General features: G+C 61.5%; 1 protein-coding gene and 1 long non-coding RNA gene across 2 annotated transcripts in view; both read right to left on the bottom strand.

Moving 5' to 3' along the window:
- Positions 1–568: 568 nt before the first annotated feature.
- The window catches only part of ARHGAP39 (Rho GTPase activating protein 39), an 85,850-nt gene continuing 70,113 nt past the window's right edge, over positions 569–16,305 (bottom strand). The window contains exons 7-11 of the mRNA XM_051774665.1: positions 11,399–11,472; positions 8,721–8,920; positions 7,031–7,122; positions 3,200–3,369; positions 569–1,201 (exon numbers count right to left, since the gene is read on the bottom strand). Of these exons, the coding sequence (XP_051630625.1) occupies positions 1,007–1,201; positions 3,200–3,369; positions 7,031–7,122; positions 8,721–8,920; positions 11,399–11,472 (731 nt within the window). The 3' untranslated portion in view covers positions 569–1,006. The remainder of the gene's footprint in view (positions 1,202–3,199; positions 3,370–7,030; positions 7,123–8,720; positions 8,921–11,398; positions 11,473–16,305) is intronic.
- On the bottom strand, positions 12,382–13,133 carry LOC127464375 (uncharacterized). The gene is made up of 4 exons (XR_007901329.1): positions 13,044–13,133; positions 12,719–12,925; positions 12,600–12,638; positions 12,382–12,402 (listed from the first exon to the last, which is right to left on the bottom strand). It is a non-coding gene; the product is annotated as an uncharacterized LOC127464375 (long non-coding RNA).

Here is a 16,305-nt window from a genome sequence, read left to right as displayed (position 1 = left end):
AGGAGGAGATGGTGGGCACTGAGATTGGTCCAGGAGGATCAGGAGGAGATGATGGACCCCAAGGCAGGCCCTGTAGGAGCAGGAGGAGGTGCCTGGTGCCAGGATGGGTCCGGGAGGACCAGGAGGGGCTGATGCCCACCAAGGGGGGCCCTGCAGGACCGGGAGGAGGTGATGGACCCCAAGGTGGGTCTGTCAAGGCCCCGAGCAGACGGTGGGTCCTGGGGTGGTGGGACAGGAACCAGGGGGTGGTGGGACAGGAACCAGGGGGTGGTGGGACAGGTCCTGGCAGTGCCAATCACCCCTGTGGAGATGGGGTGGGCACCGTGACGCGTGTGGGCAGCGCCCTGCCCACCCATCTCCTCCAGCCCCCCGGGATGGACAACCGGACACGCGGAGCCGCCCCCGGGGGGGACTCCCAGATCCCCCCCAGATCTCTCCCCCAGGATTGAGACTCTCCCGTCGCTCCGGTGTCCCCGCTGGGCCACCTCCCCCAGGTGGGTTTGGAGGTCCGGGGGGTCCCTCCACCCACCTCCCACCCTTCACCCACCCCCAAACCCCCCAGGTGCCCACGCCCTGCTCGACCCTCCCCGTTCCTTCCCTGGGGCTGGTTTTGGGTTCTCCACGTTCATGTCTCACCCCAGAGGCACCTCTCACATTCCCAACCCTCCAGAGACACGGAAGGACCCCCCAGACTCCCCCACCGCCCCCCGGGAACCCCACGATGCTCCTCACACACCTCCGGGGGAGTGTTTTTATCCCCATCCTCCTTCCCCCCCTCCCCAAAAAGCGGCCAAGTGAGGAGGAGTCGGGCAGTGACGGCGCCGGGGGAGGTCGGGACGGGGCCGTCCCACCCCACGTCCCGCTGAAGAGCCAGGTGGGAACGGAGTGGGACCGGGATCGGGGCCGGGATCGGGGCCGCGGAGCCGGGCCCTGGACGCCCGGATTCCGAAGGGTCCGGAGGGGCTCCGGGGGCTCCGGGGGGGCCGGGAGGGCGGCGGGGGCACTGCTATAGGACGCCCTCCATGAAGCTGGTGTCGAGGTGCTGGATGAGCACCCGGAGGAAGGACATCTCCTTGCGGGTGTTCTCGAAGATGATCCGCGGGTCGTCCGACTGGCAGCGCAGGCAGTTGGGGGCCATCACCATGGCCAGGTTATTGACGTCCATCTTGGTGACCGCCACGTTGGCCGGCTGCACGAACACCTGAGGGGCACAGGGGCGGGGCAGGGGGTCAGTCTGGGGAGGGTCGAGGGGAGGGGCCAGGGGGGTCAAGCAGGGGCAGGGTCAGCACAGGGTGACCTTGGGGGAGATCAAGTGGGGGAACCAGGAGGGTCAAGCAGGGCAGGGAAGGAACCAGGAGGGTCAAGCAGGGTCAGGGTCAGCACAGGATGACCTTGGGGAAGCTCAAGGGAAGGAACCAGGAGGGTCAAGCAGGGCTGGGGTCAGTATGGGGTGACCTTGGGGAACCTCGAGAGGAGGGACCAGGAAGGTCAACCAGGGTCAGGGTCAGCATAGGATGACCTTGGGGGAGCTCAAGGGAAGGAACCAGGAGGGTCAAGCAGGGCTGGGGTCAGCACAGGATGACCTTGGGGGAGCTCAAGGGAAGGAACCAGGAGGGTCAAGCAGGGGCAGGGTCAGCATGAGGTGACCCTGGGGAACCTTGAGAAGAGGGACCAGGAGGGTCAAGTAGGGCCAGGGTCAGCACAGGATGACCTTGGGGAACCTCAAGAGCAGGGACCAGGAGGGTCAAGCAGGGTCAGGGTCAGCACGGGGTGACCTTGGGGAACCTCAAGAGGAGGGACCAGGAGGGTCAAGCAGGGCCAGGGTCAGTATGAGGTGACCTTGAGGAACCTCAAGGGAAGGAACCAGGATTGGTCAAGCAGGGGCAGGGTCAGCATGGGGTGAATTTGGAGAACCCCAAAACCACCTCAAGAGGAGGAACCAGGAGGGTCAAGCAGGGTCGGGGTCAGCATGGGGTGACCTTGGGGAACCTCAAGAGGAGGAACCAGGAGGGTCAAGCAGGGCTGAGAAGAGCATGGGATGACCTTGGGGAACCTCAAGAGGAGGGACCAGGAGGGTCAAGCAGGGGCAGGGGCAGCACGAGGTGACCTTGAGGAACCTCAAGAGGAGGGACCACGAGGGTCAAGCAGGGCCGGGAAGGAACCAGGAGGGTCAAGCAGGGCTGAGAAGAGCATGGGATGACCTTGAGGAACCTCAAGGGAAGGAACCAGGAGGGTCAAGCAGGGGCACAGAAACCTGGGGTGGGAGGAGGTGCTGGGGCTGGTGGGAGGTGGAAGGAAGGACCCCATGTGGACCTCCCAGTTCTTGGGGTCATCATGTGGTGAACTTGGAGAACCCAAAACCGCCTCAGGAGAAGGAGCTGGGCCCAGAGGTCACCCGGGGTGGGAACAGCTGGGGTGGGGGGAGGTGATGGAGGTGATGGGGTCGGTGGGAGAGGGAAGGAAGGACCCCATGGACCTCCCGGTTCTTGGGTGAGACGGGGGGGTCACCCTGGGGGGAACTTGGAGAACCCAAAACCACCCCAAGGGGAGCAACCAGGAGGTCCAACGTGGCGTGGGAGGAAGGAGATGGACCCAAAACCACCTCAGTGGGAACAACCAGGAGGTCCAACGTGGCGTGGGAGGAAGGAGGTGGACCTAAAACCACCTCAGAAGGAACGAGGAGGTCCAACCAGGGCCATGAATGTGGTGTGGGAGGAAGGAGGTGGACCCAAAACCACCCCAAGGGGAACAACCAGGACCACAAATGTGGTGTGGGAGGAAGGAGGTGGACCCAAAACCACGTCAGCAGATGGAACCAGGAGGTCCAACGTGGTGTGGGAGGAAGGAGGTGGACCCAAAACCACCTCAGCAGATGGAACCAGGAGGTCCAACCAGGACCCCAAACGTGGTGTGGGAGGAAGGAGGTGGACCCAGAACCCCCCCAGGAGAAGGAACCAGGAGGTCCAACATGGTGTGAGAGGAAGGAGGTGGACCCAAAACCACCCCAAGGGGAACAACCAGGACCCCAAACGTGGTGCAGGAGGAAGGAGGTGGACCCAGAACCCCCCCAGAAGGAACCAGAAGGTCCAACCAGGACCCCAAACGTGGTGTGGGAGGAAGGAGGTGGACCCAAACCCACCCCAGGAGAAGCCACGGGGCCGGGAGCTGCCCGGGGGGTGCCGGGGCAGCCCGGGGGTACCTGTAGGAAGCGGATGAGGTAGCACAGCACCATCTTGTTGATCCTGGGCAGCGAGTGCACGACGGCGACGGCCGCCTCGGGGTTCTCGTAGTGGGTGATGCACTGCTCGTAGAAGTCGTGGGGGATCAGCGGCTCCTCCAGCTCCCGGTACCACAGCTTGAGCAGCGAGGCTGGAACGGACACGGGCAGGGCCGTGGGGCACGTGGAGGAGCTCCAGCCCTGCTGGGAGGGACCCCTGGGCACCAACAGATCGCCGGTGGTCGTGGGGGAGCCACGGGGGGATGTGGGGGAGCCACGGATGGATGTGGGGGAGCCACGGGTGGGTGTGGGGGAGCCACGGGGGGATGTGGGGGAGCCACGGGGGGATGTGGGGGAGCCATGGGGGGATGTGGGGGAGCCACGGGGGGATGTGGGGGAGCCACGGATGGATGTGGGGGAGCCACGGGGGGATGTGGGGGAGCCACGGGGGGATGTGGGGGAGCCATGGGGGGATGTGGGGGAGCCACGGGGGGATGTGGGGGAGCCACGGGGGGATGTGGGGGAGCCACGGATGGATGTGGGGGAGCCACGGGGGGATGTGGGGGAGCCACGGGTGGGTGTGGGGGAGCCACGGGGGGATGTGGGGGAGCCACGGGGGGATGTGGGGGAGCCACGGGGGGATGTGGGGGAGCCATGGGGGGATGTGGGGGAGCCACGGGTGGGTGTGGGGGAGCCACGGGGGGATGTGGGGGAGCCACGGGTGGGTGTGGGGGAGCCACGGGGGGATGTGGGGGAGCCACGGGGGGATGTGGGGGAGCCACGGGGGGATGTGGGGGAGCCACGGGGGGATGTGGGGGAGCCACGGGTGGATGTGGGGGAGCTGGTTTGGGAACAGATCCCAAACCCCTGTCTTGGTTTGGGAATGGATCCAGTCCTGGAGGATCCCCTTCCACACAACCCCCCTCCAGCCCTGGAACACTCGTGGGGGATCAGGGGGTGGATCAGGGGATGAGGGGATGAGGGGATCAGGGAATTGGAGATCAGGGGATTGGGGATCAGGGGATATGGGGATCAGGGGGATCAGGGGATGGATCAGGGGGATCAGGGGATGGATCAGGGGATCAGGGAATTGGAGATCAGGGGATCAGGGGATTGGGGATCAGGGGATTGGGGGATGAGGGGGATCAGGGGACAGGAGGATCAGGTAGATCAGGGGGATCAGGGGTCAGGAGGATCAGGGGATTGGGGGATGGATCAGGGGATCAGGGGTTCAGGGGATCGGGGGATTGGGGATCAGGGAGATCAGGGGATCAGGGGATGGATCAGAGGGATCAGGGGATCAGGGGACAGGAGGATCAGGGGATCAGGAGTATCAGAGGATCAGGTGGATCACGGGGATCAGGGGATCAGGGGACGGGAGGATCAGAGGGATCAGGGGATCAGATGGATCAGGGGACAGGAAGATCAGGGGATAGGAGGATCAGAGGGATCAGGGGATTGGGGGATCAGGAGGATCGGGGGATCAGGAGGATCAGAGGGATCAGGGGATCAGAGGGATCAGGGGATCAGAGGGATCAGGGGATTGGGGGATCAGGGGATTGGGGGATCAGGGGATCAGGGGACAGGAGGATCAGAGGGATCAGGGGACAGGAAGATCAGGGGACAGGAGGATCAGAGGGATCAGGGGATTGGGGGATCAGGGGATCAGGGGGATCAGGGGATCAGGGGATTGGGGATCAGGGATATCAGGGGATCGGGGGCTCCTCCACCTCCTGCAAGCGGGAGGGTCAACAAGGGCCCCGTGGTTTCCCCAGGGAGGTCGGGAAGGAGCAGATGTGGGACGTGGGACACCCCGGGGGGGGATCCCGAGCCCCTGCCATCCCCCCGGGGTCCTACCGGGAACAAGGGGGGCCTACTGGGAACATGAGGGTCCTACCGGGAATGTGGGGGTCTTACCGGGAACGTGGGGGTCCTACCAGGAACGTGGGGGTCCTACTGGGAATGTGGGGGTCCTACCGGGAACATGGGGATCCTACTGGGAATGTGGGGGTCCTGCTGGGAATGTGGGGGTCTTACCAGGAACATGGGGGTCCTACCGGGAACGTTGGGGTCCTACCAGGAATGTGGGGGGCCTATCGGGAATGTGGGGGTCCTACTGGGAATGTGGGGGTCCTATCGGGAATGTGGGGGTCCTACTGGGAATGTGGGGGTCCTACCAGGAATGTGAGGGTCCTACTGGGAAAATGGGGGTCCTACCGGGAACGTGGGGATCCTACTGGGAATGTGGGGGTCCTACCGGGAACATGAGGGTCTTACCGGGAACGTGGGGGTCCTACTGGGAATGTGGGGGTCCTACCAGGAACATGAGGGTCCTACTGGGAATGTGGGGGTCCTACCGGGAACGTGGGGGTCTACTGGGAACGTGGGGGTCCTACTGGGAATGTGGGGGTCCTACCAGGAACGTGGGGGTCTACTGGGAACGTGGGGGTCCTACCGGGAATGGGGGGGTCCTACCGGGAATGTGAGGGTCCTACTGGAATGTGGGGGTCCTACTGGGAATGTGGGGGTCCTACTGGGAATGTGGGGGTCCTACCAGGAACATGAGTGTCTTACCGGGAACGTGGGGGTCCTACTGGGAAGGTGGGGGTCCTACTGGGAATGTGGGGGTCCTACTGGGAACGTGGGGGTCCTACTGGGAATGTGGGGGTCCTACTGGGAATGTGGGGGTCCTACCGGGAACGTGGGGGTCCTACTGGGAAAATGGGGGTCCTACCGGGAATGTGGGGGTCCTACTGGGAACGTGAGGGTCCTACTGGGAACGTGAGGGTCCTACTGGGAATGTGGGGGTCTTACCGGGAACATGAGGTCCTACTGGGAATGTGGGGGTCCTACCGGGAACGTGGGGGTCCTACTGGGAATGTGGGGGTCCTACTGGGAACGTGGGGGTCCTACTGGGAATGTGGGGGTCCTACCGGGAACATGGGGGTCCTACTGGGAATGTGGGGGTCCTACCGGGAACGTGGGGGACCTACTGGGAATGTGGGGGTCCTACTGGGAACGTGGGGGACCTACTGGGAATGTGGGGGTCCTACTGGGAACATGAGGGTCCTACCGGGAATGTGGGGGTCCTACTGGGAACGTGAGGGTCCTACTGGGAATGTGGGGGTCTTACTGGGAATGTGGGGGTCCTACCGGGAATGTGGGGGTCCTACTGGGAAAATGGGGGTCCTACCAGGAACGTGGGGGTCCTACTGGGAATGTGGGGGTCCTACTGGGAATGTGGGGGTCCTACCAGGAACATGAGTGTCTTACCGGGAACGTGGGGGTCCTACTGGGAAGGTGGGGGTCCTACTGGGAATGTGGGGGTCCTACTGGGAACGTGGGGGTCCTACTGGGAATGTGGGGGTCCTACTGGGAACATGAGGGTCCTACCGGGAATGTGGGGGTCCTACTGGGAACGTGAGGGTCCTACTGGGAATGTGGGGGTCTTACTGGGAATGTGGGGGTCCTACCGGGAATGTGGGGGTCCTACTGGGAAAATGGGGGTCCTACCAGGAACGTGGGGGTCCTACTGGGAATGTGGGGGTCCTACTGGGAATGTGGGGGTCCTACCAGGAACATGAGTGTCTTACCGGGAACGTGGGGGTCCTACTGGGAAGGTGGGGGTCCTACTGGGAATGTGGGGGTCCTACTGGGAACGTGGGGGTCCTACTGGGAATGTGGGGGTCCTACTGGGAATGTGGGGGTCTTACCGGGAACGTGGGGGTCCTACTGGGAATGTGAGGGTCCTAATGGGAACGTGGGGGTCCTACTGGGAATGTGGGGGTCCTACCAGGAACATGGGGGTCTTACCAGGAACGTGGGGGTCCTCCAAGCCCGTGGGGATCTTCCACTGGTCCACCTGCAGCTTGAGGGCGTTGACCTCGTCGATGTCCCCGGGGACCCTGCGGGGGGACAGTGGTGGGTGCCCGTCCGGGACAGGGGGGACACACCCGCTCAGCACCTTTGGGTGCTCGGGGACGGCCCCGAGGGGACGTCGTGGAGCCGTTTTGGGAGCTGGGGGAGGTCATTAAAGCCCTTGAGGTGAGGCTGGTGGAGAAGCCGCCGTGGCCTCAGAGAAGTTGGGGGGACGAGGAGAAGTTGGGGGGGCGAGGAGAAGCTGGGGGGATGAGGAGAAGCTGGGGGGATGAGGAGAAGTTGGGGGGATGAGGAGAAGTTGGGGGGATGAGGAGAAGTTGGGGGGAACGAGGAGAAGTTGGGGGGACAAGGAGAAGTTGGGGGGACAAGGAGAAGTTGGGGGGGACGAGGAGAAGTTGGGGGGACGTGGCTTCCACCACGAGGAGCTCGGGGTTGCCACCACCTCGGGGTCACCCACTGGAGGAGAAGGACACCCCAAGGACACGGGGAAGGGGGTGGCTGCCCCACAACAAGGTGATTTGTGGCTTCCACCAGGAGAAGCTCCAGGTTGCCACCACCTCGGGGTCACCCAGTGGAGGAGAAGGACACAGGGAAGGAGGAAGACACCCCAAAATGAGGTGGTTTGTGGCTTCCACAACGAGAAGCTCCAGGTTGCCACTGGAGTCACCCAGTGGAGGAGAAGGTCATCCCTGGGGACAAATGCAAGCGGGAAGCCACCCCAAAATGAGGTCACTTGTGGCTTCCATCCCAAGAAGCTCCAGGTTGCCACCACCTTGGGGTCACCCAATGGGGGAGGACACAGGGAAGGAGGAAGACACCCCAAAATGAGGTGGTTTGTGGCTTCCTCCATGAGAAGCTCCTGGTTGTCACCACCTCGAGATCACCCAGTGGGGGAGAAGGACACGTGGAACGGGGGGGTTGTCCTATAACGGGGTGATTCGTGGCTTCCACCAAGAGAAGCTCCAGGTTGTTGCCACCTTGGGGTCACTCACTGGAGAAGGACACAGGGAAGGAGGAAAACACCCCAAAACGAGGTGATTTGTGGCTTCCACCCCAAGAAGCTCCAGGTTGCCACCACCTCGAGATCACCCACTGGAGGAGAAAAGTACATGGAAGGAGGAAAACACCCCAAAATGAGGTCACTTGTGGCTTCCACCAGGAGAAGCTCCAGGTTGTTGCCACCTCGGGGTCACCCACTGGAGAAGGACACACGGAAGGAGGAAAACACCCCAAAACGAGGTGATTTGTGGCTTCCCCCACGAGAAGCTCTGGGTTGCCACCGGAGCCACCCACAGGAGGACACCCCAAGGACACGGGGAAGGGGATGGCTACCCCATGACAAGGTCACTTGTGGCTTCCACCAGGAGAAGCTCCAGGTTGCCACCACCTCGGGGTCACCCACTGGAGAAGGACCCACGGAAGGAGGAAAGCACCCCAAAACGAGGTCACTTGTGGCTTCCACCCCAAGAAGCTCCAGGTTGCCACCACCTCGGGGTCACCCACTGGAGAAGGACACAGGGAAGGAGGAAAGCACCCCAAAACGAGGTGATTTGTGGCTTCCCCCCTGAGAAGCTCGGGGTCAGCACCGCTCGGAGGACCCCCCGCGGCCGTGGGGCGGCTTTACCTGAAGATGCCCTCGGTCTGGTCCCCGTTGAGCGCCAGGACCTCCTCGGAGAGGCGGGTCTGCACCCAGGGCAGCTGCCGGTCGGGGTAACGCTCCTTCTGCATGGCCACGATGTCCTGCAGGGAGCTGCCGAACATGGAGGGGTTGAACACGGCGTTCTTGGCGTGGCGGATCTCCTCGATGTTCGGCTTCTTCAGGCCCTGCCGGGGACACAGGGGGGGGTCACCGGCGCCGCCGGGAGCTCCGGCGGGTCCTCCTCGATCCCAACCACCCCCCCAGAGGAGCTCCACGAGGGATCCACCCACGGATGGATCTGGTGGAGCCGGTTGAGGTCTCCAGCTCAGAGCCCGGGGGGTTCCACCACCCACCCACCGCCTTGATCTGGGAGCAGATCCAGCCCTGGGGATGGTCCCGATGGACCTTGGTGGGTCCGTTGGCACGCTGGAGGATTTACACCAGTGGATTGCCCAGGAGGAGGAACCACGGCTTTGGGATTCTTCTGGAAAGCTCAGCACTGGTGGGTTCCACCACCTTGATTTGGAAGCAGATCCAGCCCTGGGGATGATCCCGATGGACCTTGGTGGGTCCATGGCCATGATGGAGGATCTACACCGGTGGATTGCCCAGGAGGAGGAGCCACGGCTCTGGGATTCTTCTGGAAAGCTCAGCAGTGGTGGGTTCCACCATCCACCATCCATCCACCACCTTGATTTGGAAGCAGATCCAGCCCTGGGAATGGTCCCGATGGACCTTGGTGGGTCCATGGCCATGATGGAGGATCTACATCAGTGGATTGCCCAGGAGGAGGAGCCACAGCTCTGGGATTCTTCTGGAAAGCTCAGCATTGGTGGGTTCCACCATCTCGATCGGGAAGCAGATCCAGCCCTGGGGATGGTCCCGGTGGACCTTGGTGGGTCCACGGCCACACTGGAGGATCTACACCGGTGGATTGCCCAGGAGGAGGAGCCACGGCTCTGGGATTCTTCTGGAAAGCTCAGCACCGGTGGGTTCCACCATCCACCACCCATCCACCATCTCGATCTGGAAGCAGATCCAGCCCTGGGGATGGTCCCGATGGACCTTGGTGGGACCTCCACACTGGAGGATCTACACCAGTGGATTGCCCAGGAGGAGGAACCACGGCTTTGGGATTCTTCTGGAAAGCTCAGCACTGGTGGGTTCCACCATCTTGATTTGGAAGCAGATCCAGCCCTGGGAATGGTCCCGATGGACCTTGGTGGGTCCATGGCCACGATGGAGGATCTACACCGGTGGATTGCCCAGGAGGAGAAGCCACGGCTTTGGGATTCTTCTGGAAAGCTCAGCACTGGTGGGTTCCACCATCCACCACCCATCCACCATCTCGATCTGGGAGCAGATCCAGCCCTGGGGATGGTCCTGATGGACCTTGGTGGGACCTCCACACTGGAGGATCTACACTGTTGGATTGCCCAGGAGGAGGAGCCACGGCTTTGGGATTCTTCTGGAAAGCTCAGCACTGGTGGGTTCCACCACCTTGATTTGGAAGCAGATCCAGCCCTGGGGATGATCCTGATGGATCTTGGTGGGTCCACGGCCACGATGGAGGATCTACACCGGTGGATTGCCCAGTTGGAGGAGCCACGGCTCTGGGATTCTTCTGGAAAGCTCAGCACCGGCGCTGTGGTTGGATCGGCGCCGGACCCGGTGATCCTGAATTATTCCGGATCTGTGGGATCTCCTTCCGGTCACGGGAGGACACTGAGGTCGTCCCCGGCACGCAGCAGGGTGGGAGTGGTCACGGCAAGGTGTGGAATGGGGGGGATGGAGGATGGAGGATGGACAGAGCGGCCCCGGGGGCGGGGGGACGTGGGACAGAGGAACCCAGTGGATGTGGGGGTGGTGGGGTGGGAGAGGTCCCCAAAAAACCCCCAGATAATTCTCAGAAGATCTTCAGAAAGTTCCCAGAAGGTCTCCAGAAGTTCCTTAGGAAGTTCCCAGAAGGTCCCTGGAAGATCTTCAGAAGGTCTTCCAGAAAGTTTCCAGAAGGTTCCCGGAAGGTCTCCAGAAGGTCCTGAGAAAGTCTTCAGAAGGTCCCCAGAAGGTCTCCAGAGGGTTCCCGTAAGGTCCCTAGAAAGCTTCCAGAAGGTCTCCAGAAAATCTCCAGAAAGTTCCCCAGAAGGTCTTCAGGAGTTTCCCGGGAGGTTCCCAGAAAATCTCCGGAGGGTCACTAGAAGGTTTCCAGAATGTTCCCGGGAGATCCCCAGCTGGTCGTCAGAAGGTGCCCAGAAAGCCTCCAGAAGGTTCCCCAGAACAACTCCGTGCCTCCAGAAGATCCCCAGAGTTCTCCAGAAGGTCCCCAGAACAACTCCGTGCCTCCAGAAGATCCCCAGAGTTCTCCAGAAGGTCCCCAGAACAACTCCGTGCCTCCAGAAGATCCCCAGAGTTCTCCAGGAGGTCCCCAGAACAACTCCGTGCCTCCAGAAGGTCCCCAGAGTTCTCCAGAAGGTCTCCAACCGCTCCGGACGATCCTCCCCGTGACCCCTTCCCGAACTCCCCACCCCTTTTCCACTTCCCCCCCCCCTCCTCCCCCACCAGCCCCTCCCCAGCCCAGTGGTCCCGGCGGGGGTTGACCCCCCCTGGAAGGGGGTTGTCCACCCTCTCCAAGGGTTTTCCAGGCCCATCCCATGGGTTGGTACCTTCTTGGCCCCGGTCAGAGCCGCCTTCTGGAGCTTGTTGTAGCAGTACTTGGCGTAAGTGCTGATGGCCACCCCTGCAAGAGAACATCGGGGGGGGGGGTGGGATGTCCCCTCCGGGCCCTGGAGGGGCTCCTGTCCCCTCCTTTCCACCCCTCCATCCCCATCCCCATTCCCGGGGGGTCTGAGGAGGACGAGGTCCCCCCCTGGACCCTTCTGGTGGTCCCACCCCTCCCGAGAGCCTCGGAGCAACCGCCCAACGTGGAGTTCCGGAGCCCCCTCGGCTCCGTGGGGGCCTCAGCCAGGGGTGTCCCGGGTTTTGAGGGGGGTCACCACTTCCGTTGTCACCTCCCCCCCCCAACACCATCCCTCTCCTGCCGATCCCACCGATCCCACCCTCATCCCCCTCCTCATCCATCCCCTCCTCCTGACGGCCTTCAACGAGGAGATGAGACCTCAACCCCTTCCCAGAAGGAGACCTGGGGACCTGGTGGAACCTTCTGGACCTTTCCATAGTCCTGGGACCTGGTGGAACCTTCTGGACCGTTCCACAGCCCTGGGGACCTGGTGGAACCTTCTGGACCATTCCATAGTCCTGGGGACCTCACAGAACCTTCTGGACCTTTCCATAGTCCTGGGGACCTGGTGGAACCTTCTGGACCTTTCCATAGTCCTGGGGACCTCACAGAACCTTCTGGACCTTTCCATAGACCTGGGACCTGATGGAACCTTCTGGACCATTCCCACTGCCCTGGGGACCTCACAGAACCTTCTGGACCGTTCCACAGCCCTGGAGACCTGATGGAACCTTCTGGACCATTCCATAGTCCTGGGGACCTGGTGGAACCTTCTGGACCTTTCCCACAGCCCTGGAGACCTGATGGAACCTTCTGGACCATTCCTACAGCCCTGGGGACCTGGTGGAACCTTCTGGACCTTTCCCACAGCCCTGGGGACCTGGTGGAACCTTCTGGACCTTTCCCACAGCCCTGGGGACCTGTTGGCACCTTCTGGACCATTCCCACAGCGCTGGGGACCTCATGGAACCTTCTGGACCATTCCCACAGCCCTGGGGACCTCACAGAACCTTCTGGACCTTTCCATAGTCCTGGGGATCTGGTGGAACCTTCTGGACCATTCCATAGTCCTGGGACCTGGTGGAACCTTCCGGACCTTTCCCACAGCCCTGGGGACCTCATGGAACCTTCTGGACCATTCCATAGCCCTGGGGACCTCATGGAACCTTCTGGACCATTCCCACAACCCTGGGGACCTCATGGAACCTTCTGGACCTTTCCCACAGTCCTGGAGACCTGGTGGAACCTTCTGGACCTTTCCCACAGATCTCAGGACCTGACGGAACCTTCTGGACCATTCCCACAGCCCTGGGGACCTGGTGGAACCTTCTGGACCATTCCATAGCCCTGGGGACCTCATAGAACCTTCTGGACCTTTCCCACAGCCCTGGGACCTGGTGGAACCTTCTGGACCATTCCCGCAGCCCTGGGGACCTCACGGAACCTTCTGGACCTTTCCCACAGCCCTGGGGACCTCACAGAACCTTCTGGACCATTCCATAGCCCTGGGACCTGGTGGAACCTTCTGGACCTTTCCCACAACCCTGGGGACCTCACGGAACCTTCCGGACCATTCCATAGTCCTGGGGACCTCACGGAACCTTCTGGACCATTCCCACAGATCTCAGGACCTCACGGAACCTTCTGGACCGTTCCACAGCCCTGGGACCTGGTGGAACCTTCTGGACCATTCCATAGTCCTGGGACCTGGTGGAACCTTCTGGACCTTTCCCACAACCCTGGGAACCTCACGGAACCTTCTGGACCATTCCCACAGCCCTGGGGACCTGACGGAACCTTCTGGACCATTCCCACAGCCTTGGGGACCTCACAGAACCTTCTGGACCTTTCCCACAGCCTTGGGGACCTGGTGGAACCTTCCAGAGAAGTCCCGCTGGACGTCCAACCCCTCAAGGGTCATTTTTTGGGGTCAAACCCAAACCTGGGCCCTCGGGATCGTCTCCTCGGCCCTTCGTCCCCGGGACCCCCGAGTTTCCCGGGTGGTTTTCGGGCTTGGGGGGATGTTTGGGACGGGGTGGGAGGGTCTGACGGGAAGGCCTTGTGGGACCCCATAAACCCGCGGGATCATGGAAGGGTTTGGGTCGGGAAGGAGCACAGGGCCCGTCCCTGTGGGCAGGGACACCCTCCAGCAGGGCCAGGATGGATCTCTGGGAGAGGCCCAGGAGATGATGGATCAACACCCAACACCCCCCATCCACGGGGGGTCACCGCCGAAGGTGCCGAGGGCGGGTTTGATCCCATCGTCTCCACGGTCACCCGGAACTCTTGGAGGCTCCCAAAGCCCTTCCCTGGGTGATCCCATTGAGGTTCCTTAACTTGGATTCCCTTGGATGCTCCCAAAGCCCTTCCTTGGGCGATCCCACCAATCCCGTTGAGGTTCCTCAACTGGGATTCCCTTGGATGCTCCCAAATCCCTTCCTTGGGCGATCCCACCAATCCCGTTGAGGTTCCTCAACTTGGATTCCCTTGGATGCTCCCAAATCCCTTCCTTGGGCAATCCCACCAATCCCGTTGAGGTTCCTCAACTGGGATTCCCTTGGATGCTCCCAAAGCCCTTCCATGAGTGATCCCACCAATCCCATTGAGGTTCCTCAACTGGGATTCCCTTGGATGCTCCCAAAACCCTTCCTTGGGCAATCCCACCAATCCCGTTGAGGTTCCTCAACTGGGATTCCCTTGGATGCTCCCAAATCCCTTCCTTGGGCGATCCCACCAATCCCGTTGAGGTTCCTCAACTGGGATTCCCTTGGATGCTCCCAAATCCCTTCCTTGGGCGATCCCACCAATCCCGTTGAGGTTCCTCAACTTGGGTTCCCTCTCTGCTCCCATCACCCCCTTTGGGATCAATGACATTGACAGGAATCCCACCCCTATTGATCCTGGCAGGTCCCACATTGATCTGGGGGTCCCCTATTGATCCCAGGGGTCCCCTATCGATCCCGAGGTCCCCTATCGATCCTGAGGTCCCCTATTGATCCCGGGGGTCCCTTATTGATCCCGGGGTCCCCTATTGATCCCGGCAGGTCCCACATTGATCTGGGGGTCCCCTATTGATCTCGGGGTCCCCTATTGATCCCAGCAGTCTGGTGTCAATCCCGGGGTCCCCTATTGATCCCAGCAGGTCCCACATTGATCCGGGGGTCCCCTATTGATCCCAGTAGTCTGGTGTCAATCCGGGGCTCCCCTATTGATCCAGGGGTCCCCTCTTGATCCTGGCAGGTCCCACATTGATCCGGGGGTCCCCTATTGATCCAGGGGTCCCCTATTGATCCCGGCAGGTCCCACACTGATCCCAGGGTCCCCTATTGATCCCAGCAGGTCCCCTATTGATCTCGGGAGTCTGGTATCAATCTGGGGGTCCCCTATTGATCCCAGCAGTCTGGTATTGATCCCGGGGTCCCCTATTGATCCCGGCAGGTCCCCTATTGATCCCGGCAGGTTCCACATTGATCCCGGGGTCCCCTATCGATCCCAAGGTCCCCTATTGATCCCGGCAGGTCTCACACTGATCCCGAGGTCCCCTATTGATCCCAGGGGTCCCCTATTGATCCCAGGGGTCCCCTATTGATCCCGAGGTCCCCTATTGATCCCAGGGGTCCCCTACTGATCCCAGTAGATCTCACACTGATCCTGAGGTCCCCTATTGATCCCAGGGGTCCCCTATTGATCCTGGTAGGTCCCACATTGATCCAGGGCTCCTCTATTGATCTGGGGGTCCCCTATTGATCCCGGGAGTCTGGTATCGATCCCGGGGTCCCCTATTGATTCTGGGGTCCCCTATTGATCCCGGCAGGTCCCCTATTGATCTCGGGAGTCTGGTATCAATCTGGGGGTCCCCTATTGATCCCGGCAGGTCCCACACTGATCCCGGGGTCCCCTATTGATGCCGGGGTCCCCTATTGATCCCGGCAGGTCCCACACTGATCCCGGAGTCCCCTATTGATCCAGGGGTCCCCTATTGATCCCAGCAGATCCGACACTGATCCCATGGTCCCCTCTTGATCCCGGAGTCCCCTACTGATCCCAGTAGGTCCCCTATTGATCCAGGGGGTCCTGGATTTGGGGGATCTCATGTTATTCTGAAGAGTCCTGTATTGATCCGGGGGGTCCCAGATTGATCCAGGGGATCCCACATTGATCCAGAGGATCCCACATTGAGCCAGAGGATCCCACATTGAGTCGGGGGGGCCCGGATCGAGCCAGGGGATCCCAGATTAATCTGGGGGGTTCCGTACTAATCCGGGGGGGGGTTAGTATTGATCCAGGGGATCCCACATTGACCCGGAGGATCCCAGATTGATCCACGGGATCCCACATTGATCCAGAGGATCCCACACTGATCCAGGGGGACCTGGATCGAACCAGGGGATCCCAGATTAATCTGGGGGGTTCTGTATTAACCCGAGGGGGTTAGTATTGATCCAGGGGATCCCACATTGAACCAGAGGATCCCACATTGATCCAGGGGATCCCACATTGAACCAGGGAGCCCCAGATTGAGCCAGGGGATTCCAGATTAATCTGGGGGGTTCTGTATTAATCTGGGGGGTTTAGTATTGATCCAGGGGATCCCACATTGGTCTGGAGGATTCCACATTGATCCAGGGGATCCCACATTGAGCCAGAGGATCCCACATTGAACCAGGGGTCCTGGATCGAGCCAGGGGATCCCAGACTAATCTGGGGGGTTCCGTATTAATCCGAGGGGCCAGTATTGATCCAGGGGATCCCACATTGATCTAGAGGATCGATCCCACATTGATCCAGGGGACCCCACATTGATCCAGGGGGTCCCACATTGAGCCAGAGGGT

Source organism: Manacus candei, unplaced genomic scaffold (genome assembly GCF_025592945.1).
Source record: "Manacus candei isolate 608988 ecotype Guabito, Panama unplaced genomic scaffold, ASM2559294v1 h1tg000214l, whole genome shotgun sequence".
In the NCBI taxonomy this organism is placed as follows: Eukaryota; Metazoa; Chordata; class Aves; order Passeriformes; family Pipridae; genus Manacus; species Manacus candei.
The sequence above is the reverse complement of the archived record's forward strand: the minus strand, read 5'-3'. Positions and strand labels throughout refer to the sequence as shown.